The 23,957-nt window shown below is 38.9% G+C and overlaps 1 protein-coding gene and 1 long non-coding RNA gene across 3 annotated transcripts in view; one reads left to right on the top strand and one right to left on the bottom strand.

Annotated features, from left to right (window-relative positions):
* Positions 1-285: 285 nt before the first annotated feature.
* Positions 286-14,604, bottom strand: LOC137765757 (uncharacterized). The gene is made up of 4 exons (XR_011074250.1): positions 14,486-14,604; positions 11,566-11,676; positions 10,058-10,209; positions 286-412 (listed from the first exon to the last, which is right to left on the bottom strand). It is a non-coding gene; the product is annotated as an uncharacterized lncRNA (long non-coding RNA).
* A 455-nt stretch (positions 14,605-15,059) lies between these two features.
* The window catches only part of GOLIM4 (golgi integral membrane protein 4), a 74,617-nt gene continuing 65,719 nt past the window's right edge, over positions 15,060-23,957 (top strand). The window contains exon 1 of one of the 2 annotated variants that reach the window (XM_068546202.1): positions 15,060-15,632. In XM_068546202.1, the coding sequence (XP_068402303.1) occupies positions 15,446-15,632 (187 nt within the window). In that variant the 5' untranslated portion in view covers positions 15,060-15,445. The remainder of the gene's footprint in view (positions 15,633-23,957) is intronic. The other variant, XM_068546201.1, reaches the window with a different exon arrangement.

The raw sequence follows: 23,957 nt of genomic DNA, 5'->3' as shown, positions 1-23,957 counted from the left end.
ACTGACCTATATGCTCAGTCAGTAGAGACAAATAGTTTATTCTAAAAACTGTGCAATTACACTTGCTGTTTTTATTGTGTAATTTAATCAAATGTTATATAAACTAATGAGATATGAGAGTAAAAAAAGAGTTGTTTCTACGAAAATTAATATGAGTGGTTTGGAAAAGCTTCATAATGGTTGGTAGCTTAAAGAAAAATTGCAGTCAAATCAGGTGAAAAACAAGGCCAAGAAAAATATTTTTCAAATCTTGACATATTTTACATTGAGTGACCTTACCATGCACGTGTCTTTAAGTTCTTGCACCACTCAACAAAGCTAAAACTGGAATCTGAATGATGCTCTATGGTTTAACAGACGAAGGTGAGCTCCAACCAACAACAGATCCACACACAAAGCAAAGACCTTGACCCTGCATCAAGAGAGAATTAAAGGAAAGTAGATTTATATGTTTTAAGATGTTTATGCATCACTTATTTTTCCCAGCTGTAACTGACTCTACTGATTAACCTGTCCCAGTTGCCTTGTCTAAGAGGCATTCGTCAGAAATATCTTGATTACATCATGAGGCCTCTTCTTTCCTTGCTTTGCTGTCTCCTTGAGAAATTTAATTTCCAACCAGAGCTTCAGTGTAGCCTTTAAACAAATAACCACCACATCTGCAAGCTCTTCACAGAGGGGTCCAAGGTTCATTCATCATCAAACCCTCACCTTCTGCTGCCCTCCCTGCACTGTGCCTTGCCCACAGTAACTACTTCAAAAATTATTGAGATATAAAGCATAATGAAAATGTTGGTCCATAAGTTACAACCCAAGAATTATTAGAAATCTGGTTGAAATTGGTGTATTACAAGAAAAATCCTCTGTTTTGAAGTCATAATTTACCCCCCTCTCAACAATTAAAGGAAAGAAACTCAATCGACAATTATAATCGGAAAACTATCAGTTTTAATTGGGTAGCTGAAGCTAACTTTAATTTTTTTTTTTTTTTAATGCTATTCTTGTCTGCTTACATTCTTTTTATGTATGTATGTATGTATGTATGTATGGCTGTGTTGGGTCTTCGTTTCTGTGCGAGGGCTTTCTCTAGTTGTGGCAAGCGGGGGCCACTCTTCATCGCGGCGAAGCTGACTTTAAAAATCAACTATAGTTTCCCAGAAATGTACAAATTTAGGTGGACAATGGCAAGTACCACTACAGCTTTCAATTTTATCTAAATGAAGGCTAAGTTTTGCTAATCTCTTGAATCCTGTGGGTTTATTCTCTCTGAAGCAATTGCCTCTAAGCTAGATAGGACAGATATAATTATCCCTTCCATTTGACAAATGAGAGAATTAGTGGCTCCTGACTTACCCTTGACCCTATAGATAGTTTGTGACTTAAATGGGATTTGTACCCAGGCATTAGGCATCTTGAGTCACCTTTTAATTTTTCCTAAGCTCCTTCCCAATTGGGCAGGAGAATCAGGAACTAAAGAGTGAAAAGCCAAACTTTTCTATCCACAATTATCACTACTCTTTTTACCAGGCTGTCTAGGATTATGCCTTTAGAGTTCAGCCCTTTAACACATTTTCCCACAAAATTCCTGGGAGGAATAATAAGTTAATAATGCATTCTTTAACATCTTTCTATTAATTAATATATCCAATTTGCTTTCCTTTGATTAAGTAATTACCTGAGGAAAAGGAAAGGAAAGGAATGGGCATTTTGAGAATGAATTTGTTTCTTTTTTTTTGCATTTTTAAAAATTGAGGTTTCTTGTCCCATTTCTTTTCAAACCCTTATCCTGATCTCCTGTTGAAGATGGAGCCATCTTTGGCTTCCAGGCATCATTCTCCATCTAAGATCGACAATGTGCTTACTAAAAAGAAAACTAATGTTAATTGAAACTGTTTTTTGTTTCGTTTTTTTTTCTTGCTATTTACATTTTGCCTGTACCTGTTTGTGACTATCGTTCTGTCCCTAGTCCATGAACGTTTTTCTTATGCTTTCAACAGGGAACTCTCATCATCATAATACAATTCCTAGTCACATATCGCCTTTTTTCTGGCATTCCTTTAATCCAACTCTTCCCCATCTCATAAGCCTAAATTTACTTATCACTTGTGCTAGGATAACAAATACATCACACAAGCCAAAACTTAATTAGCATATTTTCTGAAATAATGTGATGTTGAATGAAAAATTCTGCTAATGCACATAAAAATTAGTATAACTATTCAGACCACGAAGTTGTTTATACACTTTGTCTCAGAAATAGCATTCCTGGGAATTTATCCTTAAAAAATATAATTAGCAGATGTGAAAAGAGACAAAAAACCAAATACAGCATTTATAAAATATTCACTGTTAATTATTTTTAAAAAAAGCTATCCAAATGTCCAAATATAGGAGACCAGCTAAGTACATGTTACATCATTGAAAAGGATAGATAGGTAGACATTTAAAAGTATAATGAATTAAGACTATATAGGGGGGCTTCCCTGGTGGCTCAGTGGTTAAGAATCTGCCTGCCAATGCAGGGGACACGGGTTCGAGCCCTGGCTTGGGAAGATCCCACATGCCGCGGAGCGGCTAAGCCTGTGAGTCACAACTACTGAGCCTGTGCGTCTGGAGCCTGTGCTCCGCAACGGGAGAGGCCGCGATGGTGAGAGGCCCGCGCACCGCGATGAAGAGTGGACCCCGCTTGCCACAACTAGAGAAAGCCCTTGCACAGAAACGAAGACCCAACACAGCCAAAAAAAAAAAAAAAAAAAAAAAGACTATATAGGAAACCAAAATATTATAAATGTAGTGGTAATTAAAAAGCATTATATAAAACAATATGCTGTTTTATAATTTTAATTAAATAAAATATAAGTATGCAGATCAGAAATAGATCGTAATATGCAAAAGTGGAAATAGTTGCTGTGCTAAATGAAGGAGTTGTTAGTGAAAATTTTTTTCAGATATTATTATTGTTGCTACTTTGTTTTCTGTTTGACTCTTAGTTTCATTGATATTTTAAATTAATAAACAACGTTAATTTCATGTAAAAAATTGAGGTTTAATTGACATATAATATTAGGTTCAAGTGTACAACATAATGATTTTATATTTATATATATTGTGAAATGATCACTGCAATAAGTCGAATTATCATCCATCACCATACAAAGTTACAAACTTTTTTCCTTCGTTTGATGAGAACGTTTAAGATTTACTCCCTTTGTGATTTTCAAAGAAATAATACAATATTGACTACAGTCATCATACTGTACATTACATCCCCATGACTTATTTTATAACTGTAAGTTTGTACCTCTTTATCCTCTTTACTCACTTGCCCCACCTGCCACCCACTTCTGCTCTGGCAGCTACCAATCTGTTCTCTGTATTATGAGTTTGGGTATTTTTTCTGTTTTGTTTGTTCATTTGTTTTATTTCTTAGAGTCCACGTGTAAGTGAAATCACGTGGTATTTGTCTTTCTCTGTCTGGTTTATTTCACTTAGCCTAATACCCTCAAGGTCCATCAGTGTTGTCACAAATGGCAAGATTTCATTCTTTGTTAGGGCTTAGTAGTATTCCATTGTATATGATACCACATCTTCTTTATCCATTCATCTATCAATGAACACAGATTATTTCCATATCTTGACTATTATAAATAATACTGCAATTACAGTGGGGTTGCCGAGATTTTTTGAGTTAATGTTTTTATTTCCTTTGGACAAATACCCATGAGTAGAATTGCTGGATCATATGGTAGTTCTATTTTTAACTTTTTCAGGAACCTCCAAACTGTTTTCCATAGTGGCTGCACCAATTTACATTTCACCAACAGTACACAAGTTTCCCTTTTCTCCACATCTTCACCAATACTTGTTATTTCTTGTCTTTTTGATAAAGCCATTCTAACAGGTGTAAGGTGGTATCTTATTGTGATTTTGATGTGCATTTCCCTGATGATTAGTGATGTTCAGCATCTTTTCATGTGCCTATTGCCCATCTGTATGTCTTCTTTGGAAAAGTGTCTGTTCTGGTCCTCTGCTCATTTTTTAATTGGATTTTCTTCTGCTCTTGATTTGTATGAGTTCCTTATATATTTTCAATATTAACCTCTTATCATATATATGATTGGCAAATACTTTCTCCCATTTCATAGGTTGCCTTTTTCTTTTATTGATGGTCTCCTTTAACTGGGCAGAAACTTTTTAGTTTGATGTAGTTCCACTTGTTTATTTTTGCTTATGTTGCCTTTGCTTTTGGAGTCATACCCAAAAAATCACTGCCAAGACCAATGTCACTTATGTTTTCTTCTAGAAGGTTTATGGTTTCAGGTCTTACATTCAAATCTTTAATCCATTTTGACCTAATTCTTGTATATGGTGTAAGATAGTGATCTAGTTTCATACTTTTGTGTGTTGCTGTCCAATTTTCCCAACACCATTACTTAAGAAACTGTTTTTCCCCATTGTGTATCCTTGGTCCTTTGTCACAAATTAATTGATCATATATGCATGGGTTTATATCTGAGGTCTCTATTCTGTTCCATTGATCTATGTATCTGTTTATATGCCAATACCATACTGCTTTGATTACTATAGCTTTGTAATATAGTTTGAAATCAGGGAGCATGGTGCCTCCAGCTTTGTTCTTGTTTCTCAAGATTGCTTTGGCTATCTCAGATCTTTTGTAGTCCATACAAATTTTAGAATTGCTCTATTTCTGTAGAAAGTGTCATGGAATTTTGATAGGGATTGCAATGAATCTGTAGATAGCTTTGGGTAATACGGACATTTTAACAATGTTAAATGTTAACATCGTTAACATTTTATCTTTTATCTATTTTAATCTTTTTGGTTAAATTTATTTGTAGGTATTCATTGCAATTGTAAATGGTACTGTTTTCTTAATTTCTCTTTCTGATTAAATCATTTTAGAGTATAGAAATGCAACCAATATTTGTATACTGATTTTGTTCCCTATAACTTAGCTGGATTTGTTTATTAGTTCTAACAGTTTTTTTGGTAGAGTCTTCAGGGTTTTCTACATATAAAATCATGTCATCCACAAACAGTGACAGTTTTACCTCTTCCTTTCCAGTATGGATGCCTTTTATTTCCTTTTCTAACCTAATTCCTGTGACTAGGACTTCCAATATTATGTTGAATAAAAGTGGCAAGGGTGGGCACACTTCTCTTGTTCTGGATTTTAGAGCTGAAAGCTTTTCACCTTTCAGTATGACGTTAGCTGTGGGCTTGTCATGTATATGTTTAGGAACGTTCCCTCTATACCTACTTTATTGAGTTGATTTTTTTAACCATAAATGGGTTTTGAATTTTGTCAAATGCTTTTTCTGCATCTATTGAGATGATCATATGATTTTTATCCTTCATTTTGTATCATGTTGATTGATTTGCAGATGTTGAATCACCCTTGCATACCTGGAATAAATCCCACTTGATCATGATGTACGATCCTTTTTATGTATTGTTGAATTCAGTTTGCTAGTATTTTGTTGAAGATGTTTGCATCTATGTTCATCAGGCATATTGGCCTATAATTTTCTTTCTTTGTGGTGTCCTTGTCCATTTTAGGTATCAGAGTAATGCTGGCCTTGTAAAATGAGTTTGGAAACATTCCCTTCTATTCAATTTTTTCAAAGAATTTGAGGAGGATAGGTATTAAATCTTTTTTGAATGTTTGGTAGAATTCATCAGTGAAACTGCCTAGTCCTGGACTTTGTTTTTTGAAAGGTTTTTGATTACTGTTTCATTCTCCTTACTAGTAATCAATCTATTCAGATCTTCTGTTTCTTCATGATTCAGTCTTGAAAGATTGTATGTTTCTACAAATTTATCCATTTCTTCTAGGTTGTCCATTTTAATGGCATACAGTTGCTTGTAGTAGTTTCTTATGATCCTTTGTTTATTGTGGTATCATTTGTAATTTCTCCTCTTTCATTTCTGATTTTATTGATTTTGGCCCTATTTTTTTTCTTAGTGAGTCTAGCTAAAGGTTTGTCAATTTTGTTTATCTTTTCGAAGAACCAGCTTTTAGTTTTACTGATTTTTTTAAATTGTCTTTTTAGTTTCTGTTTAATTTATTTCTGCTCTAATCTTTATTATTTCCTTCCTTCTACTAACTTTGCGCTTCATTTGTTTTTCTTTTTCTAGTTCCTTTAGGTATAAAGTTGTTCATTTATTTGAGATTTTTGTTAGCTGAGGTAGGTCTGTATCACTATGAACTTCCCTCTTAGAACTGCTTTTGCTGCATTACATAGATTTTAGTATGTTGTATTTCCATTTTCATTCGTCTTAAGGTATTTTTTTAATTTCTCCTTTGCTTTCTTCATTGACCTATTGGTTGTTCAGTAGCATGTTGTTTAATCTCCACATATTTGTGATTTTTTGCAGTTTTCTCCTTGTAATTGGTTTCTGCTTTCATATTATTATGGTTGGAAAAAATGCTTGAAATGATCTTCTTAAATCTATTGAGACTTGTTTTGTGGCCTAAAATATAATCTATCCTAAAGAGTGTTCCATGTACATTTGAGAAGAATATGCACTTTGCTGCTTTTGGATGAAATGTTCTCTATACATCTATTCAATTCATCTGGTCCAATGTGTCATTTAAGGCAAATGTTTCCTTATAGATTTTCAGCCTGGATGATCTATCCATCGACATAAGGGGGTATTAAAGTCCTCTATTCTTATTATATTGCTGTCAATTTTGCCCTTAGGTTTGTTAATATTTACTTTATATATTTAGGTGCTCTGATTTTATGTGCATAAATATTTACTTATGTTATATCTTCTTATTCAATTGACCCCTTTATCATTATGCAATGCCCATCTTTGGGGCATTAAAAAACTCTATTTTGTCTGACGTAATTATAGCTACCCCAGCTTTCTTTTAGTTTCCATTTGCATAAAACATCTTTTTCCATCTGTTCACTTTGAGTCTGTGTGTCCTTACATCTGAAATGAGTCTCTTGTAGGCAGCATTTAGATGGATCTTTTTTTGTTTTTTAATCCATTCAGCCACTTTGTGCTTTGATTGGAGCATTTATATTTAAAGTAATTATTGATAGTTATGTACTTATTGCCATTTTGTTAATTGTTTTCTATTTTGAAGTTCCTCTCTGTTTTGTTCTTCTTCTTTTGCTCTATTCCTTTGTGGTTGGATGACTTTCTTCAGTGTTATGTTAAGATTCCTTTCTAATTGTTTTTTTGTGTATAGGTTTTTTTTCTTTGAGGTTCACATATGACAGCCTGTGTTTGTGTGTGTGTGTGTGTGTATACTGAGATAGATAGATAGATAGATAGATAGATAGATAGATAGATAGATAGATATAGATATAGATATCAGTCTTTCATAAGTTGATACCAAGTTTGAACATATTCTAAAACTCCACATTTTTACTCTCTTCCAACACATTTTGTTTTTGATGTCACATTTCACTGTATATCCCTTAACTAATTATTGTAGTTATTGTTATTGTTACAACTTTTCTCTTTTAAACTTCATACTAGCTTTATATGATTAATCTACTACCTTTACTATATATTTACCTTTACCAGTGAGAATTTTACTTTCACATGTTTTCTTGTTATGAATTAGTGCCCTTTTTTTTCAGCTTAAAGAATCCCCTTTAGAGCTGTTACAGTGGAGGATTACTGGACTGAATGTCAATATTATGACATAGTATAAGTGTGTTTCATGTGTGGTAATTGCAGTCATTGTTGCTTTTGTTGTGGTCATCCATGTACAATGCTTGGTGTCAGTCTATTTATCTCTTGTAAAAATAAAATACAGTGTGTGTGTGTGAAAAAAAAATATTACGAGAAGAAAAAAAAAAGGGAATGACAAATAAAAAAAAAACAATCCCCTTTAAAATTTCTTGTAAGGTCAGTTTAGTGGTGATTAACTCCTTTAGCTTTGCTTGTCTGAAAAACTCTGTCTCTCCTTCAATTCTGGATGATAAATTTGCTGGGTAAAGTATTCTGCTTGGAAGTTTTTTTATTTCAGCACTTTGAATATATCATGCTACTCTCTTCTGGCCTGCAAAGTCTCTGCTGATAGTCTTATGGGGGTTTCCTTGTATGTAATAAGTATTTTTACCTTTATCATTAACTTATGATATCTTAATTATAATGTGTTTTGGTGTGGATCTCTTTGGTTTCATCTTATTTGGAACTCTCTGTGATTCCTAGACCAGCATACCTGTTTCCTTCCCCAGGTTAAGGAAGTTTTCAACCATTATTTTTTTCAAATAAGAAGTTTTCTGCTCCCTTTCTCTCTCTCTCTTCTCTTTCTCCAACCCCTATAATGCAAATGTTTTTCCACTTGATGTTGTCCCATAGGTCCATTAGGCTATCTTCAATTTTTAAATTTCTTTCCTTTTTGGGGAGGGTGCTGCTCTGTTTAAGTGAGTTCCACTGCCCTGTCTTCCAGGTTGCTGTTCTGTTCTTTGTTTCATCTAGTCAGCTGTTGAAGCCCTCTAGTGTATTCTTTCAGTTTGGTTGCTGTTTTCTTCAGTTTTGTGACTTCTGTTTGGTACTTCATTACATTTTCTGTCTCTTTGTTGAAGTTCTCACTGTGTTCATCCATTCTTCCCCCCAGTTTGGTGAGCATTTTTATGACCAGTACTTTGAACTCTTTATCAGGTAGATTACTTACCTCCATTTCAGTCCTTTTTCTGAGGTTTTATCTTATTCTTTCTTTTGGAACATATTCCTCTGTTTCCTCATTTTGCTTGACTCTGTGTTAGTTTTTATGTATTAGATGCAACAACTACCTTTCCCAGTCTTAAGGATTGGCCTTGTATAGGAGATGAACCTTTCTAGCTCAACCTTGTCCTAGCTCTTGGCTTTCTCTCAAAACATTTTGATTGTCTGAGCAGCCTAATTTATTCTTGATAGGTCCCATTTGTTGAGCATGTGTGAAGAGGAGAAATCTCAGTCAGCCTGTTGAAAGCCAGACACTCAGGCAGCATTTTTTTAAGTATGCCAACATATACAGTCCTATGAATGGCACCTCATTTGTAAGCCCTGCTGGCCTCCAGACCAGGTGATCTGGAAGTGTCCCATGGGTTACAGTTGCAAAAATTGGGGCTCTAGATGAGTATATAAGCTCCTTTCTGGGATGTACTAGTGAGCTGTAGTGAGGCCAAGGGAGAACACAAAGATGGCTCCTCCAGCCTCATTCCTGAGAGCACCTCTGTAGCCTCTAGATGTGTGGCAAACATGAAGCCTGACCCACAAGCTGATGCTCTGGTACAAGTAAATAGGCCTTTTTCACAGGCAGACTTGGGCTGTGTTTCAGTCTGTGCAGTGCCCTGGGACTGGTAGCCTGCCAAGAACTGTCTCTCCAATTGTTTCGGTCCTGTGGGGCCCAGAAATGCAAGCTCCAGCTACCAGAGCCAGGCAATCAAGGAACGTTTCCTGTGTGGATCACGTTTGCCTACAGCCTTAGTGAGGCAGCAGGGGAGTGCAGGGTCAAGGCATGCCCACCAGCTTTATCGAGGCAGTGAGAGAGCACAGGGTTGGGGAGCACCCACTGTTTTTTGCAAGGGAGTGGGAGAGCACAGGCATGGGGCACACCCTCAGGCTTTAGTGGGGAAGCTGGAGAGGGCTGTGATTGCACATGCCTGCAATGCTAGCAAGGTAGAGGGAGAGTGCAAAAAGAGAGAGCTGCGGGTCAGGCCCCTGACCCTAATGCTTTAAGATTAGCAAATGAACCTCCTTCACATTCAGCCTACAAGCTTTTCAAGCTGCTGCTTTTGCGTTGGGTCCCTGGGAACGTTAGTTTGCACACAAGCCCTCTAAGAGAGGAATCTCAGTTCCCTGCAGCCCTTTGGGTCTCCTGGATGTAAGCCCCATTGGTTTTCACAGCCAGACGTTTGGGGGGCTCTTCTCTCCGGTGCAGGTCCCAGGGGTTAGGGTGCCTGATGTGGTGCATGAGAGCTTCATTTCTCAGGGAAGAGCTCCGTATTTGTGAGATCCCTACAGATTGGGGCTCTCTGTGCAGGGGGTGGGGTTTCTGGTGAGAATGTGTCTCTCCCTCTCCTACCTGTCTCGATGTGGCTCTTTTATCCTTTGTTGTGGAGGAGCTGCTCAGCTAGTTTTCAGGTCTCTTTCAGAGGGACTTGTTCCATATGTGTGTCCATGGGAGGAGGTGAATTCAGGATCTTCTACACAGCCATCTTGAACTTCCTCTCAAGACTGGTGGAAGGATTATTTTAGATTAGTATACTTTGTCTTCAAGAAGGAAAGTCCAATGTATTATATGTACATGGGTGGGTGGTGAGGAGTGAAGGGCACGTCAAAGGCAAGAATTCTGGGAAACTAAAGGCAATTATTAGGATGTTGGATGCCAGGAGTTGGAGTTGAACTAGAGAACAGAATGAGAAGGAGCAGAATAACACAAGACAAATGTTTCTATTTCACAATTTTTATTTGAGCTGAACTTAATCCTGAGGTAACTCGATTCTTCCTATTTATTTGAAAATTTGCTCTACTTTATTTCTAAGTAAAAACATTGATAGTCCCTTTGTTTTGACTCAAAATGTTCCTGGAAACTAGAGCATAAAGAATGTTTATGAAGCAGGTTACGATTTCCTTTAGGAACAGTTCTGAAACTGAATATAGAATATCTGACCCAGGACTCAGCATTAGATACATCATAAATATGACCAGCCATGTCTCATGACGATTAAGAAATTACTATAAATACCTATCATATAACATATAAAATTGTAATACCAATTCTATAAAATGGTCATGGATAAACCAAACACCTCTTTAATACAAAGGACTCCAACAAACTATACGTTTAGAGGGGAACGTTTAAAGATGTATGTTTCATTGGCCACTGATCTTTTCCGTGGTCCACCTGCTTATCTGAAGTGTTTGAGTTACTGAAGGCAGTGAGCTAGTGAAAAGCTGCCTGAACCAGGCAGCAGAAAATTTGGGAAGTTCGCTTCACTTCTGAGTCTCACTTACGGTCCCTTTCCATTCATTCTAACATTCTATGGAACTAAACTATTTTCTAAAATTAATATGTTAGCTATAATAAACATTAAGCAACAAATTCAAAATAATTTCTTGTGCCATCTTAGAATTTGGAAGAGTTTAGAGTATGCTGGATGGTCCTGCTTTAGAAGGTTAAAGAAGTTTGAAATGATAATTTCTGTTTCTTTAGCTACACATCTGGTGGCAAGTAGAACCTTCTAAATCATTTCCTCCATTATCAGAGTGTGCTCACAAAGTATTTACCAGTGGTGCTGATGGTGTGGTTTCTGTTGTTGAAAAGCATTTTACTTTTCATCTAATCATCTACTTTCCCCTTTACTCTCCTCTAACTCCTTAAATAGTTCAAAGTTACCCACGTGGCAGCTTAGAGACAGACCAAAGCAAGGCACCAAGACACATTGAGTGGGGTTTCAATTGCTTTGTTAAGCGTTTAGCCACAGGCTTACCTTGTTAATCTGCTAACAATTACCACCAGGTCATTAGCAAAATCTTGTAAAAAGGAGTTATAAAAACATCTCTCACAGAATCCTCAAAAAGACAGAATACCTTGAATGTAGCTTCCTTTACCCCTGGAAACAGGCAGGTACAGGTGGCATGCAGGAAGCCTGTGTGCTAATTAGGTGCTAGCCAAAAGGCAGAGATAAAGAGTGAAGTTTCCTATAGAGAAAAAAAGATAGTTGATTTCAGCAGTTTTCATGTGAAAAGGTTAAAACTCGTTTATTAATACCAAAACGCCATTTAAAATTTTATTTACTTATTTTTAATTGAGTATAATTGACATACAGCATCATATTAGTTTCAGAGGTACAATATAATGATTTGATATATGCATTTATTTGAAATGAGCACTACAATGTCTAGTTAACGTCCATCACCACACCTAGTTATATATTTTTAAAATATGATTTAAAATTCATCATCTTAAGTGTTGATTTCTCTTGCAAATTAAAAAATATTGAATTCAATTTGTAAAGAGATTTAAATGAAAAATTTGCTCTAGGATCCTGAACATTATTAATTTAAAGTCATCTATTTTTATAAATTAGCTGTATCTCTTGACTATAATTTTCTTGCCTTCCCCTATTTTGAAAATAAACAAATTTTGTTAGAATGACAAATTTACTAAAACTGGAGAGAATACTAAGGCTCCCAAATGTTGCCTTAGCCCTTCTCAAATGTAAGATCTTGAATCTCTTTAATTTCTTCCTGTCTTAGGAATAAAACTTTAAACTGGTGAAATTCCTCAAGATTTACATTTTTTTAAATTTTACATACTATATTGTTAAATATATGGCATACAGAAATATAATTACATACTATTTTTTAAATGCTAGAAACAAAAATAAGATAGAACTTAAAACAGAGCTAGCAAGACCAGTATGAATAGCTCATCTATTTCAAGCTCTGCCCAAAGGCAATGTTATGTAAATTCAATTTATAGACCTTGAATAGCCTCCCCAATGTTGGCCTTTGAAAAGCTCTACACTGATATTTTCAAGAAACTAGCAGCACACTCCAACCTGAAAAAGTAATACTGTGAAGACGCTGCCATTAGTGATTTTATGTACTTCTACATACCCTTCTTGAATCTGAAATAATGGATAAGTTCAGGTAATAATTTTTGTTCTCTTTCAAATTTTATGACTGCAATATTGAGTTGTGTTTTATGACCTACATTTATTATATTCTGTAGAGTCAGCCAGCAGCTTTAGGCAAAGAATACCTTTGGAGTCTGAAATCAGACTTTGGGAAGAAATCAGAGGTTTAAAATGAGTAATCATGTATTCTGGAAGCATAGGAATTTTCCAAAGATTTTAAAAAACAACCAAATACTGCATACTGTGTAATATATGAGCAATAATTTCCCAGTCCTCTAGACAGTTTCTTTTTCTTTTGTGTCTAGGATAATTATCTATTCATGTATGGGCAAGGATTGTTGCTATAAAACTTAATTTCTTCCAGAGCAGTTTTGGTAGTTTTTTTTGGAGGAAGAGTTTAGTTTGTTTAGCAAATTGTACACTGACAACGGTGAGGAATTTTTAGTTACGAGGAATTCTGACAAGGTCACAGGAATTATCCAATCTCAGTTTCCAGTCTCGAGTCACATTGAAAGAGTGAAATTTAAACAGTGGTAAATTCAATAACAAGCAACGTTACGTAATATTTACATGACAGGACAAAAACTAAAACTTCAGACCTTTTTCTCTTTAAATTAGGTTCTCACGCTAATGGACCAGATATAACTTGTTTATATAACTTGCTTAAAAAGAATGAGAACCTGGCTTCTATAGGAGAAAGAGATCGAAAGAGGAAGATTGTGACCCGGGTTATAATCCTGTTGCGCTCCTAGCTTTCTAGAAGGTCCTAGAGCTATCACAGTACTTTGATAAGCTTTGCTTTCTTTATTTACCAGTATGTGAGCCAAATACTTAACCTGGCTGTGATGAGATAGTAAATGAAAGCATTTAAAAAATATAATGTAAGTTATCGTTTATTAGGGAAAAGCACATGCCAGGCACACTTAGTTTTCATGGTAGTATAAACGTCACAGGCTAGTTAGGTTGTAAATTTGGTTTCTTTTATGGCTTTTAACACTAAAAAATTTCTGCACCAGGGGCTGTCTTTAAGTTGTATTTGTGGCTAAACAGATCTACCCTCATTTTGAGTACTCACTGGCCATTATTGATAGTGAGAACTAAAATCTGGTTGAAGTATCTTAAAAAGTATGCAGTATGTGATAAATTCCATGACATTACTGAGGCACCTAAGAAATAATTTACTTTTTTAGAATTTAGGTCAAGAGCAGAAGCAAAATTATCATTTATGCATAACCTCAATTTTTCCCTCAAGTACATAGAAAGAACAAATGTACTATGGATTTTCTTTGAAGAGGTTTGTAGTTATTATGTTCGTTTTACTTGTTTTTACATAGGGAAACTTTGTTGGCCTTTAAAATGTAACTTAGCAGTGTAACTGATGTATTTTTGCCAACAATAGAACAAATACATATGACAAAATAAATGCATACTCATTTCAGCCTGTAAGATTTGTTTTAAAATTATTCTATTTGCAGCCAGGGAAAACATATGAGATCATTTCTTTCCCCTCTGCCAAAGACAAGCTGATTTCCCCAACCCACGTGTACACTTGAGCGGTAAGTCTAGCATGCTAGCGCGCTCGAGTCTCCGGACTTGTGTCTTGCCGTCTGTGAGGACACACGCATCCGTGATAGTACACTGGATGGGGCAAGACTCAGTGGACAAGGCATCTCCGGTTCACAAGAAAATTGTGCTGACCTTGTAGCTATCCCGTGTGCCTGCCGCATCTGCCCACTGGACAGGGAAAGAAAGGGTGCTTGGTGGAGTGTACACAGCTGTTCCTATCCACTCTCTCCCACTTTATACACTGTACTCCTCTCCCCACGTGCGTTCCAAGGGCAGGACCACAAACACACACACACACACACCCGTATCTCTCCCAGCCGTCAGGCGGGACGCGTCTCCAGCGCACTCCGACCTCCCCGCCGCTGGCTCCGAGGCCTCTCCCCGCCACCAGCACTCCACGTTGGCGTACCCCGGCGCCAGGCAGCCGCGCGCCCCACGGAGCCCCTCGCCGGCCCCCGCGCTCGAGGGAAGGCGCGGCCCCGGGGTCGGACGGACAAAGCGGACGTCCAATCGAGCCCGGCACTGCCTCCCAGAAGGGAGGGAGCGGCGGCTCTGACTGGCCCAATGAGCGGGGAGCCCGAGTGGGACTTCCTCCCGGAATCCCGTTGGCCAGAATAGCGGGGCCGTGGGTGACACGTAAGTTAGGTGGGAGGTGGCGGCGGCCGAGGCTCCGCAGCCCCGTCAGTGAAACCGGCCCGCCGTCCCCCAAACCCGGCCGGGGCAGCCGGCCCCCACCCAGCCACTCACCCCCGCGGGCCGCGCGCCGAGGCGCCGCCTGGAGCCCGGCTCCCTTTGTTGGGCGCGCACCCCCTCTTGGTGGCAACAAAGTCGCGCAGTGGGAGCCGCCGCGAGGGGGCGGGGAGCGGCAGAGGCGGGACTCTGAGCGCCGCCGGGGGCAGCCGGGCCAAAAAGTGGGGAGGAGGGAACAAGGCAGGCGGCATCTGCGGACCGGCGCGAGGACAGGCCGCTCAGAAGTATGCGGAGGGCCCCCTCCCGGGCCCAGGCACTCGCGGAGACACAGCCTCGCCAAAGTTTGGCGGCGGCGGCTGCCCCGGCGGCGTCGATGGCTGCACGCCCCGCGGCGCGCGGAGGCTGAGCGGGCGCCACTTCCCCTCCGGCCCAGCTTTTGTGTCTCGCGTCTCCTCCTCATGCTGCGTCCGGCCACCTCCTGCGGCGGCCGCTGCTGAGGCGCCCGCTCGGGCCGAGGGGAGGAAGGGACGGCGGCGGCGAGGACGGCCGCGGCGCGGGGTCCCGACGGGACTATGGGAAACGGGATGTGCTCCCGAAAGCAGAAGCGGATCTTCCAGACGCTGCTGCTGCTGACCGTGGTGTTCGGCTTTCTCTATGGCGCGATGCTCTACTACGAGCTGCAGACACAGCTGCGGAAAGCCGAAGCGGTGGCCCTCAAGTACCAGCAGCACCAGGAGTCCCTTTCCGCCCAGTTACAAGGTACGGTTAACGGGACGCGCGCGGCCGGTGGCCAACTTTGCCCCGCGCCTCCCGCCCCGGCTGGAAAAGTGGTTTTGATGAGCTCTTGGCACCGCGGGCACCACCTCTGACCTTCAGGGACATCAGAGGCAAGCCCCGCCGGACCCCGGAGTGTCAGAGATGACACATCCGCATCCTCCTGCTTCCTCGGGTGGTTACATTTGAAATTGGCAGCGCCAGCCCAGGTCCCACTGGGCGATGGATGGGCGGGCACACACTGAGTCTTTTACCCCAGCCCTTGTCAAAGGCCCAGCTGCAATCCGGGCAGACAAGCCAGGATCCCTGCCTCCGCTCCTGCCAGCCCATCCGGAGGGGCACGGTTTCCTGGTTTCTAGGCATTTGCTTTCCAGTTGACGTTGTCAGTAGCCTAAGAAATGGGGAGTTTGGCCGAGATTTCTCAAACTGGGCTGTTTCTTCAAGGGAAATTAAGCCATGACCCGGTGGTCCAAACTAATGGCCCAGTCGAATGGAGCCTAGACCTGCTAGTTTCTTATTTCTGTTAACTCACTAGTGTGACTTTAGAGATGTTGGATGTGTTGGAAAAGTCCACGCTACTGTTCACCATCCTGCAGGTATGTTTTTGGAAAAAGAAAAAAAAAGTTTTATTAAACTGAGTAACTTTCAGTTTGTCCCGGAGAGGTAGGGGTGTGTGTGTGTGTGTGTTAGTTACAGCTAGCCTTGAGAAGTGCAAGAGGAGAAACCTGGTTTTTCACTTTGCCAGACACAGAGCAAACACAACGTGAGCAATACCTGCAGAAAGACGGAAAGCTCCTATCCTTCTATGTTAGAATCCCATTTAACGTAAATTTCGGGAACATAAATGATGCATGACTGCAAAGTAAGCACCATGTGGCCTTAAGAGCAGAGTCATCCTTTACATATTTTTTGAAAGCTTTTTCTTGTACTTGTGGTTAGTTTTCAACACTTGTGCAGTCCTCTCTCCACCAAAAAAAGTAAAAATAGTAAAGGGCTGTGAGTAGTGAAATGTTGACAGTCCTTGCTGATCATGCAAATATAGCTTATTTCATATTACTAGGAATATACAAGCTGCAGGGATAGTTTCTGTCATTGTATATTTGTACAAATATAAAACAGATACCTTTTCGTTGCTTTAGCTATTTTGAATGTTTTCTAGTAAAAAAAAATATGAGAGAAAAGGATACACAGCTGATTCTTGGTCTTATTTGCTTTTCCCAATTTAGAAACAAAGGAAGTATTTTTAGCTTACTGAAGCTGTGTAGCCACAGGCAATGAAAATACGTGAGCTGGGCTTTGCTCAAAAGGAAAATCTGTTTTGATTCAGTCTTACTTTAAAAATTTTTTTCTTTAAAACTTGTTGAAATTTACCCATGAGTTATTGTTGGTATGCAAAATATGGATATTTATTTATTTACTTGTTTACTTAGAAGACACCAGCAGCAGTTAGACCAAGGGAAAAATTTGCCATCCAGTAGTACAATGGCAGGACTGGGTTTTCACACACGTGACTGGAAGGGTGTATATGGTGGATTATGCAAGGTTGATGCCTTGTTCTCTTAGTTCAGGAGAGTCATGAGAGCAGGTACTGTCACATTCACCAATACATCCTCAGCACTGCACAGTGCCTGACACTCAGGAGGGGATCAATGTATATACTTATTCAGTCAACAAACAAATTTTAACTGCGGTGAGAAAACTAGTCCCAAGCACTTTTGTCTGCTTTCTCAGACTTCACTTCCTTGTCTGCTTTTTGAAAAAAACCAAGTAACAACAATGAAATATTTTGCCCGAGTAGCACATTTGCCTAAACTCCCAGTGCTGGAACTCATTGACTGAGGAGGCCCTGATTTCTGAGTCATGGCCTTTATTTGCAGTATTCCATTTAGAAAATCCATCTCAGTTTTTTTTCTCCTTTTATTTGCCTTCTTTTGGTGGTGGTAGTGGGGGAGAGCGGTGGTAAGTGGTAATACAAGACCATTAAAATACACAACATTTGCTTTGCTGCAGTAGATGAAAAAAAAATGTTGTAGCTAGTTTGAACCAGTGGCCTTACAGTCCATTTCTTAATTTAGTCTTTTGCCATTTCCTCTTGAATTGTGGTGCTGCACAGTTGCAATATGATTATGTGTGAAGAATTCTTTCCCAAGCAGGCTACAGTTTCTTCTTCTTCTTCTTTTTTTTTTTTTTTTTACAATTCTTCGTTTTTCACAATTCTATTCTGTAGCATTTATTTTGGATTTCACATCTGCAGGCCATTTAATGAAGATTTTCTGATGGTACGCAGCTTTTGCTTCCCTTTTCCAATGACAAATGACATTTTACTCAGCGGTGCTATGTACACATATAGATTTGTTTTTAGGACATTAAACTCTCCATTCTTAAGACTTGTTTAGTTATGTGAGATCTCTTGACCTGGCTTGGATTAAAATCAGAGTTAATTATGAGTGGCCTTCTTTTTTTAAAAAATGCCTCTTGAAAAACGTTAAGTAATTTGGCCATGTAATCTGAAGGTATACATTTGTTAAATGAACATATTTAGGTCATCTTCAGTTTAATAATGGGTTGTACACCAGACATTATTCTGAAAGTAGGTTATGTCTAACTCCAAGTGTATTTTGGAGTAGAACAGTTCCATAAATAGGAAATGGCAGGGGTTACATGGGGAAAGTTCCAGACTTTGGCAATGCTCCGTCCACTAAAAACAAATGTCTGTGTCTGCCAGCCTCTCTATCTTCCATCCATAGTGTTCCTTAATTATATTGAGGAGTGGGGCAGAGGTTACCTCTGGTGGCAGAAGCAGTAGTAACAACCTTTGACCAGCTCAGTGTTTAGTTAACTTAGAATTTTTTTTTTAAAAACTGCTTTTGGGACTTCCCTGGCGATCCAGTGGTTAAGTCTTGGAGCTTCCACTGCAGGGGGCGCGGGTTAGATCCCTGGTCAGGAAACTAAGAGCCCACGTTCCTCGCCAAGCAGCCAAAAAAAAAAAAAAGCAAAAATGCTTTTGGGGCCATGCACCATTTTCTGTGTCTATAAACAGTGGTTCTCAGCTTTGACTGTCCATTAGAATCACCTGGGGGCAACTCCCAGTCCAATTAACTCGCAATCTGTGGGGTGGAACACACCTGGCAATCTCCCCAGGTGATTGCAATGTGCAGTCAAGGTCGAGAACCACAGCTCTGTAATCTTAAGACTGAGCTGATTCACACGTTTACTTCGCTGGCTTGGCTGCAAAGACATTTGAGGCTTTTTTCTTTTACCCCAAGCATGTGATTCAGATTCTAGCCCTGCAACTTTTTGTGTGATCTTGGGCCTCATTTTTCTTATTTATATAATGGAGATTAGAGTGACCTATTTTATAGAATACTGTGAGGATAAAATAATTAATACCTGTGAAGCTCCTAGCACATACCTAGCACATAGTAGGTACTGCTCCTTCAACCTTAGCTGTTGTTATCATAACAGTCCCTGTTTGAGATATTTGATCATTTTCTCTTGCCAGGGTTGCCATGGGTAAAACTTTGAAATTGGCAGAATTCGTTTTTATAATTAGCTCCTTTTTTGTTGTACCTAAATGAACATCAAAGAAAATAGGCAGACTGGAATAAATCCAAGTACTTTACTCTGGAGAAGGGACCCTCCCTGACAATTTAAATTTAGAATTCAAGTCTGGTTACTAATTAACTCTCTTTATATCATGTCAGATTAGGAGAGGGTGTGATTGCTAGAGGTAGGCAGTAACCTTGTGCAGTAAGATCTGGGAGAGGGATGTAACTATTTAAATTTTTTTTAAAAAGTAGGGGCAAACAGTCCCTCATTCTTAAAACATTGTATTACATTATTGCAGTGCTCCTGGTCTTCCCAGTGATGACCAGAAACCATCAAGAAAAGGTTCATACGATGTCTTCTATGCTCCTATTCCAGATAAGTGTATTACAGTTATTTAAAACAAACACGTTTGGTGCTTCTAAGGGTGACATGGTTATTCAAGTTAGTTGTCCTTTGCATTATGTTCCCCTGAGACGTAGAATGGCCCATTTGCCTGAGCATGAAAACATATTGTATCTGGTTTCTTCTTTGTTTTCAACCTACCCTGAATTTGCTTTAAGAAAAAAAAAAAAAAGTTCTCCTTCAGCTCAGGACCAGCCTTTGAAAAAATTCTTTCATCTCCAGTGCTAAGTGCTTGGCATATACTGTAGTAGGTGATCAATAAATATATAGATCTATACCTATATATTCATTGGCTCTTTGCCAATGAATGTGCTTATATATGGTGAGCAGTGAAATGTAGTGGATGTGGGCTGAGGAGTCAGAGCTCTTGGATTTGATGTCTTGTTATCTTTTTTTTTTTTTTTTAACCAGCTGGGTAATCTTGGGTTACTTAACATCTCTGTGATTTGCTTTCATCATATGTAATAATCAGGATAATGGTGTTTATAATAGTTTATCATAGGATCAATAGGGTTAGTGGGTATACAGTGCTTAGAAGGGTGATACTTGCATTTTGGAGTACTGGGGAACTTCATGTACAACAGAGTGGTTCACAGGCCTCAGTAATTTAGCCCCACGGGTATAGGCAATGCGTAGTAGGGATACTCGTTTTCAAGCGCAAAGTTAGGACATACAAACATCAATTAGATGTTGTCTATTAAATGGACATTTTCACTGAAGTACATACATCGTGCAGTTGAAAGGTGAAATGTATCAAGCTGTTTTCGTTTACTTCTGTTCTATTTTAAAAATGGAACAGACATAAAAACTCTTTATGTAAAACCCTGGCTTAAGATTTATTTCCTGAATAAAAGATAGATAACTTTTGAAAATATGACTCAGTTAAGCATTCTGTTAAATATATGTGACATGCACGAATATGTGTGATTCCACACATTGTACCTGCCTTAGTCGTCCCTGTAAATTGGAACTCCCCAATATTGGTTCACCAGGGAAGAGAATTGCTCAGTATCTGTGAGCCTTTTGTTTAAGTCCGAGGTAGAAGACCCAGGCATGTTATACAGTTCACTACATCTAAGTAGATTGGAAAACTTACCTTGACCTTTTAAAATTCCCACCTGCCTTACCAAGAGTTGGGACACAAGACCAGGTTTTAGAGACTTAAGGAATGAGTGAATTGGAGTTTGAGAATGACGACTGAAGCCGGGAGGACGAAAATGCAAATGATTTGAGAGAAACTAGAAGACGTGAGAGAGAGAGAAGGGGACTAACATCAGTTTACGACATTTCAAAGCATTGGGGAAGATTCTTGCCCACATCTGCATGTCCTAAAAAGAAAGAAAAGGGGACTGGTGAAGGGGGAGTGGGTTTGGCATCAGATACTGTTTGAATGCAACTCTGGTGTTTACCAATGGAGTGACCTTGAGCAGGCAGGTAACCTCTCTGAACTTCGGTTTCTTCCTAGTTTGCTGGGGATAGCAATGTCTATTTTGCACACTTGCATGGACTAGAAATAATACATCTAATGTGACTGGCACAAATCCCAGAGCACATCACTATGACATTTACTAGGTAACCAGGACTGCTGTTGCAGGATTAATATTGGGCTACTTTTTATTTTGCCCGCCGTGTATTACATCTAGTAGGTAATAGAGTCATTATCTGTGGTCTAAATGTGGCTCTTTTCAGAGCCATATGCCCACCTTGGCTGAAACTTTTACTTGATTAAAGACACTCTCACTCTGTCTTTTCTACCATATTGACCCTTTTTTGGTGAGACAGGACTTGAGAACGCTTTGCATGGTAGCAGCTAAGAGTTGCTGTTTTTCATTTTGACAACTAAGTGTTCTTATTTTATCACTGAGGACAAAATGTGTTTGCTACTTTTGCCAGTCAGTGGTTTATGGGTTTTGTAGCTTTGTTTGGAAGTGAAAGGTATGTATAATATAACTTTACTGTAAAATAAAAATGGCCAACTGTATTTTTTCTTTCAAGCCACTCTTATTTGAAACGAATTTATTTTGATAGAAATTTGAAAATTTCCTTGAAAGAATTAAATTATGTTAAATACATAACCATTTATTGAGTGTCTGCCACATTCAGGTGCTGGGCTTAAGCACGTTACATGCATTTTCTCACTTAACCCTGACTGAGCACTTTGGTGTGAAGGAGCAGTCTGAGACTCAGAGGGGTAAATTCACTTGCCAGTGTCAAGGTCGAATGTAATGACTCTGAACTTGGAACCCCAATGTGACTTCCTAGCCTGTATTCTTTCCACAGTACTCCATTGCCCTCAAAATTATTTTAGTGTCTCTGTGACAATATTACAGGTTTTGAGAAAGCGGGTTAGGTGGGTCGTGTGAGGATTCAAGGTAAAATTTAGAATCAGAAGTAACAGGTGTGATTATTTGATGCAGCATTTCCAGAGTGTAGGACATTTGGTGCTGTTGAAAAAGGTGATTTTAGTTGATACTGGAGTTGATTTTAGGTGATCTGCAGATGCTGCATAAAATAACATCAAATCACATGAGAAACTTCTGCCGTTTTGAATTCCCTTTCAGTGTTTTCTTGACAAGTCAAGGAGACACTCTCGGTTTGATACTAGAGCCTCTCTCCTAGATATAGTTGCTCATTTGTTTTCAGAGAGCAGACTTCAGGCAGCCAACAGCCTGACAAGTAGACTTTAATAATTGTTTTGTTGTTTTATTGTATTTAAATTTTACGGTTACTACCCATTAATGGCACGTTAAGTCAGATTTTTCATTTACAAAGTAGTAGTGTAAAGTTTCCTTTTTAGAAGTTTATGTTAGGGTAAAAAGTGAGCATTTGGCAACCCATTGTACCTAGACAGGTTTTGCATGTGTAAAATAAGAACTCGTGTTATGAGTACCTGCATGTCTGACATTTAGGAACGCATCACTTGGTGATGCAGACACTGAATTCTACAGTTAAGAAAACAATCCCGAAGAGGATGGATCACTTAGCATGTGTCTCAAGCTGAGCCCAGAGCCCACGTACGCTGATTTCCAGAACAGCGTAGCACTCCTCGCGGCGCCCGGCTGGAGACCGGCAGCACCCGCCTCTCTGTCTGCAGCATGGGTGTTGCTATTTTTAAACAATGCTATGTATTTCTGAATGGCACACTTGTGTTCTTTGTTTTTATTGGCCCGTGGGTGCTTTTCCAGAGGACATGCCAGCCACTGCCCTACACTAATAAGGCTCACTAAATAGGCTCATAGCCTGGAGGGACATGGGCATGAAATAAATTGCTCGTTATAATAGTATGACATTTAAAAAAAAATACTGCTTTAGCTATTTTTCACATATAAAATGTCACAATATGATACGTAGTGAATAGAAAAGTGAAAGATGTGCTGTCATTCTGAAGAATGAGGCATTTTAGAACATTTGAATGACACCATTTCCTTTCCTTTGAGAGTAAGGGAACTTAAGAAAAATATATAATCATTTTAGGAGAGTCAAACATTCTATTTCCCATTTCACCTCTCATTTAAAGCCCTTCTTTAAGTGGAATTTTTGTAAAAAAAAAAAAAAATTCTACAAATCAGGGTATGTAAGAGAACATTGACATTGCTTGTATGCTCTAGACAATAGCTATGATACCATAAAGTAAGTATTCTAAATGTAGATTAATATTGGGCAGCTGATAAATTGCTTGATTAGTTTGGTTAGTGTAGAACAGTTTATCAAGTTTTACATTAGTGAGATTTAATATTGTAAATCTATGCTTCCTACTGCAATCTCTCAACCTATTAACAAACATTTAGAGGTAATTTTTAAAAGGACTTTATATCCTTTTTAAAGGTTTGATTCTGTAAAACATGTTAAATAGTCCTGATGTCAAACATCACTTTTATTAGAAGATGAAAAGCATATCCTCTTTACTAGATAGGTGAGTATCAGCTCAAAATCCAGAGGTCATCTAAGTTTTATCCAGGTGTGGGTATGGCTCCTTGGATATAGTTCCTCAAGTACAACTTCTCAAGTATAGTTCCTCTTCATTGGTAGATCTGTGAAACTAAACCTCAACATAAGCAACATACAACAGTGGGCCAGGTATACGATACCTACATATTCTTATTCAAAATAGCGGAAAGTGCAAGGTGTGTAGGAGTGGCTGGTCCATGAAAATTCTGAAATCCAGTTAGGCAAATGTTCCTCAACTAGGTCCAGGCCCGGGAATAATTCTCCATGGTTCTTGATTCTACCCTATGGACTACTGAGTCATCCTTCCTTTTTTCATGAAAGGTAGCATGTGTTGGCAGCTGAGTTTTCTCAGTCAGCTTCCTGCCTGTAGAATTTTGGGGATCTATGGCCTTTTTTCATTTAGGACCATCT

This window comes from Eschrichtius robustus, chromosome 6 (assembly GCF_028021215.1).
Source record: "Eschrichtius robustus isolate mEscRob2 chromosome 6, mEscRob2.pri, whole genome shotgun sequence".
NCBI lineage: Eukaryota > Metazoa > Chordata > Mammalia > Artiodactyla > Eschrichtiidae > Eschrichtius > Eschrichtius robustus.
The sequence above is the reverse complement of the archived record's forward strand: the minus strand, read 5'-3'. Positions and strand labels throughout refer to the sequence as shown.